This window comes from Hypomesus nipponensis, chromosome 7, assembly GCF_054491055.1.
Source record: "Hypomesus nipponensis isolate SF chromosome 7, ASM5449105v1, whole genome shotgun sequence".
Classification (NCBI taxonomy): Eukaryota; Metazoa; Chordata; class Actinopteri; order Osmeriformes; family Osmeridae; genus Hypomesus; species Hypomesus nipponensis.
In genome coordinates this window covers 7139612-7147086 of record NC_140367.1, presented here as the reverse complement: position 1 = coordinate 7147086, position 7475 = coordinate 7139612, and the positions used below count along the sequence as shown (strand labels likewise).

General features: G+C 45.5%; 1 protein-coding gene across 5 annotated transcripts; it reads right to left on the bottom strand.

Moving 5' to 3' along the window:
• Nucleotides 1–1492: 1492 nt before the first annotated feature.
• On the bottom strand, nt 1493–3004 carry chrm2a (cholinergic receptor, muscarinic 2a). Of its 5 annotated transcripts, none has more exons than XM_084701566.1 (2): nt 2210–2956; nt 1493–2083 (listed from the first exon to the last, which is right to left on the bottom strand). In XM_084701566.1, the coding sequence occupies exons 1-2, from the start codon at nt 2843–2845 to the stop codon at nt 1493–1495; spliced, it is 1227 nt and encodes a 408-aa protein (XP_084557692.1). In that variant the 5' UTR covers nt 2846–2956. The 5 variants fall into 5 exon arrangements, with proteins under 5 accessions (XP_084557692.1, XP_084557691.1, XP_084557690.1 ...); XM_084701565.1 differs by having other exon boundaries at nt 1493–2182; nt 2231–2956; XM_084701564.1 differs by having other exon boundaries at nt 1493–2203; nt 2234–2956.
• Between the last annotated feature and the right edge of the window lie 4471 nt (nt 3005–7475).

The window sequence follows — 7475 nt, the reverse complement described above, 5'->3', positions numbered from 1 at the left end:
GAGAGATCCCCCAATGAGGAACCAATCTGGCAACCCCTTAAGGTTCCCGAACAAATAACCGTAACGCTCGCACCACACACACACACACGCACACTATGATGTAAACCGGTACACGTTGTACCATAAACCACGCATCAACAGGATGAAGAAGACAGTCGTTTGTGTCCAAGAAACCATCCTCTCATCTGTCTCCCACACTGCTGTGCCACAAGAGCCCTTCCTGACAGGAACTGCCACGATGCGCTCTAAAACCTGGTCGCTTTCAGAATGAGTCAGAGGGCTCTTAAGATCAGTGGACAGGATGACAGCACGACCATAAATATCTAAACAGCAATTATCGCAAGAATAAAACAACTGGTGTTGTGTATTGTTAAAAAATCAAATGATGGCGCTAAAAACTGGCAAACCAGAGAAGGTGAATGAACAATCCCTTTTCAAAGTTTTTTCTCCATTTACCCTTGTGCAACTCTTGCTGTTTGTGTTCCATTGGGTAATGTACAGCATATCCTACTGTGCACTACAGAGCTCAAATCAATCTATATGTTCAATCGTTTTAAAACCTAATTAGGCTTGATGTACTATGGGGGTCTGGCATGGAGTTAGGTCCATGGTACAATTTGAGGGGCCCTTCTATTCCATCTCAGGATATCCTAACTATAGTATGTGATTGTGTGGACCTGCCAGAGGCAATTTAGGCAAGCTGTTCTATATTGAATCACGCCAACACACGCCAGTGGAGAACAGAAACAGATTGCAACATGAAATATGTCCTTGAGTCATTGTTACTGGCGGCCATCTTCATTGAAATTGATTATTTACCCTTACACTCATGCCCTAACAGACACGCAAATGCAGGCAACTAAAAGCTAACTGTTCATTCTCACAAACAAACACACAGGCAAGCACTCAAGTATATTTCTATACACAGTTATATACAGGGATCTTTTTACACTGAACTGCAAACTTGACGTTTGTAAATTCAGTCAGCCCTATTTTCCCTTTGAATTTGTTATGTATTTTACACAGTGCAGAACTTTCTATCCAGCTGTCTGCTTCATTGTCAGTCTATTTGTTCTCTTGTGCAGTTCGCTGTCAGACTCATGTCTCAACAGTTGCATCACACCGTCCTCTGTTTCACTTATGGTGTATCTCATTTCAACATTGCCGTGATGTGTATTCTCTTAAAATTCAGCAAAGAGATTTATTAAAAACTGTTGCAATGATGTCTCAGTGTTGTAGATATTGATTATTTCTCATGTAAATCAAATGTTTTTGTGGCCAACAGCAGTTTATTCCTTTCCTTTCTGCACTGTTTAAAAAAACTGCAACGTATCTCAACAAAACTGGCTGCAGTTAAGCTTGTGTAAAGTGCTACAACAGGTTATAGAGAAGAAAAAATATGTCAAAACTAAGGAATCAAACTGTCATACTTTGTCACACACACGCATCAACCCACACAAGCACACGCAGACACACACAGACAGACACACATTCATCTAGCTGACCTAATGTTTTTGTACTGGCAAAGAAGAAGATGTTTGAATGTCTTTTTGAAAGTGACATTGCAGAGGGCGTAGCAAGCGGGGTTGATGGTGCTGTTGATGTAGCAGAGCCAGTAGCCGATAGTCCACACCGTGTTGGGAATGCAGCTGGAGCAGAAGGTGTTGATCAGCACCATCACGTTGTAGGGAGTCCAGGTGGCCACAAAGGCCACCAAGATGGCCATGATGGTACGGGTCACCTTCTTTTCCCGAGAAGGTGCTGCTTTCTTCTTCTTGGGAGGCTGCTTGGTCATTTTCACGATCTTCCTGGCCACGTGGTCCTGCTTCTCGGTGGCAGGGACGATCTCCACGGTGGCGTTGGAAGGCGTGTAGCAGTCTCCCTTGGGCGACTTGGTCTTTATCTTGATGCAGGTGAGTTTGGAGCCGCCTGCTTTGGCCCTCTGACGCGGCGCCAACTGGGTGGGCTCGGCGCTGCAGTTGGCCCGAGACGGCTCCGCCTCTTCGTCCTTCTGATTGGACGCCGCTGCGCTGCCGGACGTGGAGTCGTTGGAGCTCTCTTTCTCCTCCCCCGGGGTGCAGTTCTCCTTCGTTCCCTCCTCTCCCTCCGTCTCGCCCTCGCCGCCGCCCGCCGGGGACGGGGCCTTCCCGTTCTGCAGCTTGCCGCCGTCGTGCTGGTTGGGCTCGCCGTCGGTGGTCTGGGTCTGGGCGCGCTCCGTCTCCTCCAGGGCCACGTTGTTGTTGTGGGGTTTGGGGGTGTGGCTCTGGGCCTGGTTGGGGGGCACAGCCCCCTGATTGGCCTTGGATAGGTTCCGGTTGCCTCTCTTTACCCGGCTCTTGCTGGCTCTGGAGATCTGCCAGTAGAGCACAATCATGATGATGACTGGCAGGTAGAAGGCTGCGATGGCAGTGCCGAAGGTGACGGCGGCATTGGAGAAGAACTGTATGTAGCACTCCCTCTCAGGCACTGTCCGCCCACCTACAATGAACTGCCAGAAGAGGATGGCCGGCGCCCAGAGGATGAAGGACAGGACCCAGGCGGCGGCAATCATCATCCCTGCCATCTTGGTGGTCCTCTTGACAGGGTAGCTGAGAGGTTTGGTGACACAGAAGTATCTGTCAAAGCTGATGATGAGAAGATTCATGACGGACGCGTTGCTGACGACATAGTCCAGGGCTAGCCACAGGTCACACACCACCGGCCCTAAAGGCCAGTAGCCAATTACAATGTAGATCGTGTACAGGTTCATAGAGCACAGTCCAATGATTAGGTCAGCGCATGCTAAGCTGAATAAAAAATAGTTGTTGACTGTCTGAAGGTTCCTGTTCACTTTAATGGAGAGCATGACCAATATGTTTCCGATGACGGTGACCAAACTGAGAGAGCCAGCCACCAGCACAATGAACACCACCTCCACAGTCTTGTAGGGGCTTCCGTTTTCATCCACTGAGTTTGTATTGTTGCCTTCAGAGGCATTCCAGTAGGTGAAATTGAACACATCCATTGCATTTGGTCTTGGTTGTGTTTCTCTATGTGGTTGGAATCTGGGTTTGGAATTGCCACTAATCTGTAGAAGGAAGGAGAAAAACAGGTCACAACAGGTTCATATGATACAGAAATCTTATATTCCCCTCATTTTTCCATCTCATTTCAACAACATGAATATAAACGCAACATTTATGAAGAGGAGGATTATACATATTGTAAACAGGAATGTGTGAAAAAAACAATCTGTTCAAAATGCATAATGACATTGCACTCAATGTAAGGCTACTACTACAGGCAAAAACACTTCATTTAAAGTGGTCCGGCCAACTAATATATGGATGTGATAGCTTTATCTTCTGACAATATATTTCATGAAAGCAAATACGCCAGACCTTTAATGTTGAAAAGGACCTTTAGGCACTTTGGAGGCAATTTCATAATATCTTGGAATGAGACTTTTGAACTTCGTGGCCATCAATGTTTTATTGAATGTATTTGATATATATGCTGAATTTAGGCCCAGTTCAAATTATAGTCTTTAATGAATCCACATTTATTTAAGAGATATGGTAATACGCATTCATTCCAGCTGCTACTCCATGTAAGGTCTAATTTCATATTAGTCTAAACGAACACTCAGATAGTCACTTAATCAGCATTATTAACTTAGATCCCATTTGACCCACCAACTCCCATTTAACTTGAAGCTTGTGTCTGTGTGTGTGTGTGTGTGCACGTGTGTGTGTGTGTTTAAGGTCTAACCCTTTGCTTTGTATTTTGCTCAAAACTCCTATTCCTAGTCTTTAGATGTTGATAGTGATTTTGTTGGACAGTTTTTGCTGTACACCTGCAGCGAGCTAGTGACGAGGGCAAGACCAGCTGATGTCTGTCATAACTTTAACGATCACACGCCCTCTGGCCTATCACTTCCTCTCACACAAATCAAAGAGCTTGCACACTGCTTTGACGTAAATGCCATTAGCTTCTATGCTGTAGTCTCTTTCTTTCTCGCTCTATCTCTCTCTATCTCTCTCGTCTTTCTTCTACCTTCTGTCTCTTTGATGCTCGACCCTGCACCTGAAGAACTGTTTGTGCTCTGGCGTGATGTCATGAGAGTCTGTGACAATGCCCTTATGTCTATGTGACTGTGACTTGAGGAGGACTAGCCACTTGATACTCTGGAGACTATCTCAATTCTAACAGTGAAGTAATTTGAACAGTGAATGTACTGTGGACGTTTTCATAATGTGGTAAGGAGTCAATTACTGTCTTCGTTTTCATTGCTGACTGACTTTTTGACTGGCACTTTTTTATATTAAATAGAATATCACTGTGTGGTTGTTTTTTTCTTCTTCAAGGAACTGACTGAATCACCATGCAGCAGTGACTGATCTGCAAAGGACCTAATGAAGAGTTATTTGCTGTCGGCCCACCGTCAAGGGAGTGCTTCTTTCCAAGGCCCAGCAATTTAGGTATACCGCCCTTAACAGTTGAGCACAGCAACTGAGTAACTAGAGAGCATTTACTTATCTTCTTGGCCAGAAATCCCTAATCATTGCATTAGGTGGAGAACTAAGCTCAACTAATCCTTATAAAATGTTTAAGTCGACAGATTTATATTCGAAAACAGCAACAATACAAACAGAATCCACTTGTGGCTCACCAGAGACAAGTGGATTAGAGAAGTAAAGTGGATCAGTGGAGATGGACTGAGGGATGAAGAAGGCAGTAAGTCTCTCAGCCCCTCTTTGTCCACCTCCAACTGTCATAAGCTTCCTCCCACACCTGAAATCTCCACCACTACAGCCAAAGCTCTGCCCTCATTGAATCCAACAGACACACAAAATCCTCTTTGCCACGAAGCGTGCATGGACGTGGTTACCAAAAAGGTCCTTGTTGGAAAGTGTTTTCACACTCCACATCACCCCTGTTGAAGGGTAGACATCTCGACTCCCCGGGGAAGACGAGACAAGTGTGTCGCATTTCACCAGAGAAGTGTGGAAGTAAGGCTCGGTCCGGTTGTCTTGCTAGTCATTTAGCAGTGTGGGACTCACAGCCCTCTCAGTGTTGAGTACTGTAGAGACATGCCCTGCCTCGGGCCCATCATGGGCTTGACCTGAACCCCTTCCGAGAGTAGCACTGGTGAAGGATGACACGGTTGCCACAGTGCTGGCAGCACTGGTGCAAATGTCCAGGTGTGAGGTAGCATCGTCCCGGGTGTGTGCAGGTGTCGACACCCGGGGCGACAATGGTGGTGGCTTCGACATAGCTATCCATCACTGACTCCACCTCAAAGTCAGAGAGCCCTTGCTGCGCCTCCCCCCCCCCCCCGACACACACATTCACACAGGGTAGAGTAGCTTTCAAACACAAAAACATCCTGAAAACAGCTCTGATGTGTTGGTTTCCAATCTGTATCTGCATTTCCCTTTTCACGTGCGTCTTTTTCCTTGAAACGCGAGAACAATTTCATTTGGAATTGCATCTTTCCACTGACTGTGCCGTGCGTGGAATTGAATGCTGCCACCTCTGATTTCGCCATCTCACTGTGTGTGTGCGTAGATGGTAGAGCAGTCCGGTTCTACTGTGAGGTGAATGTGGATAACAGAGTTTAAATGAGTATTGTTCTGCATTTTAGACTTTAGCTGTTTCTGTGGAACTGGCTCAGTAGAGCTGAAAATTGCTTGTGTCCATGGGGATCCTCAGAAGTCCAACTTTGCCCTTTTTACACGATTCATGCTTGTAGCCTTCATTTTGTCGTAAATGGCTGAATGCCGACCAGTCGGGTGACATTTTTCCAATACACAGTGCTCAAAGTCAACCTGTCGGTTTTGCCTAAATGACAATGATTGTTTACAGCCAAGATATCATCTGTGTTGCCACCCAAGGCTTTTCTGGTCACAAAGTGTGTCGTACACCCACAACAGTATTATCAAACCTTGAAATGGGTAGGTAACCTTTCTCCGACACTGGTGTATAATCATGGTTGCTCTTGATATTATATCAAGCTTACCATGCAATTGCAGGGGGAAGGTAGTGTGTAGGCGCACTTAAAGCGATGCATTAAGGCTGACTCCCCAGTGTACTGCTTCTCATTCCCCATCTCGGCGCACTGATGCAAGGCAAAGCCCAGGGCAGTCGGCCTTTGCTACCAATGATTAGATGCATTTTTATTGCTTACCCCTTCATGGGAGTGCACAGGGTTAAGGCTTCCGTTCACTGTGCTGTTTGCTGCAGAGCATGCCTGGAATGCAGGAGCCATCATCACTGCAGGACGACTCCTCCTCAGGGGGTACGGATACACTCAGCGCTCCTCTCAATGGCATTACATGGATGTATTCTAGGCAGGAGATATGAAAGGAGCTGTACATTATATGGGCTCAAGGCCTGTCCTTTTCCCATTGCTTTTATAAGCTAGAAGATGATGTTCAGATTCCATCAAAGTCTATTGATTTTTTTAAAATCCTGTTTTACTTTCAAGGTGTAACGGCAGAGATGGGGTTTTGAAACATTGCGCTTAAAAAAAAAAAAGGTTAAAGAGTCGTCTTGAGTTTCATGCTCCGTGGTTCATCCTAGAATGTTGTTTTGAAATCCTATTAGAGAGGCGCACTCCGCTGTTAAAGGGTTGCTTTGACGTGATGGAAATGTTGGAAACTGTATTTAAACAACCATAACAGCTTTACTCCGTGTTCAGCCTCTTCTCTGAGTGGGAGAACGATAAACATCTCCTTTAGGACCGTGTGGAAAGTGCTCTCTTTTGAGGGTCAGCAGGAAAGGGACTTCACAGGATGGCAGCCATTGAAGTACGAAGCACAGTAACCACAACTACTCTCTGGATGTTAAATAACAATTCCAGCTTACAATGATCCTTCACACATTCAGCACGTAATATACCCACTGTTTATTTCTGGTTCAAAATGTCAGCGAAAATTGAAAAGGCCAGTGGCCACCGATAGAGACCGCAACCATCCTCCTTCCTCATCACATGATGGATGTCCTCATTATGATTCTAATCTCTAGTTTCTAGTTTCCAGCTATGGGGAAGTACGATACAGAGTTTGCATTCATTTCCTTTTAGCATTTCTCACCAGGATCTCACATTGTTAAAGATAGCTCCCATTATGAGTTAACACGGACCTTTCCTTGATTCTAATCACCACAATATTGTTACTGTGATCTGCTGTTCCCTCTATGTGCACTGTTTGTATATTGCTTGGAATGAAAGGGTCTGCTGATGAAAATGTAATGTAAAGTACTCCTTAAAGTTAACCATGAGACTGACGACAGTCTGGAAAGTCTTGATATAAACTCTTGCCTTTCTCTTGATCAGCTGTGCAGTTTTCTCTCTCTGCCAGTTTACGGGGAGAGCTTTGACAGTCAAGCTGTCCCATTTGAATTGAAATTAAGGCATTCAACACCCTGCTCAGGTGTGAAAGAGCCATCTCCTCACACACGTTATGGGTGGAGTGGACACCAAGTAAAAGGGG

What these genes read in the sequence shown, in the direction of transcription:
- chrm2a (XM_084701563.1), bottom strand. Translation starts at nt 3,004, where the DNA reads ATGGATGTGTTCAATTTCACCTACTGGAATGCCTCTGAAGGCAACAAT.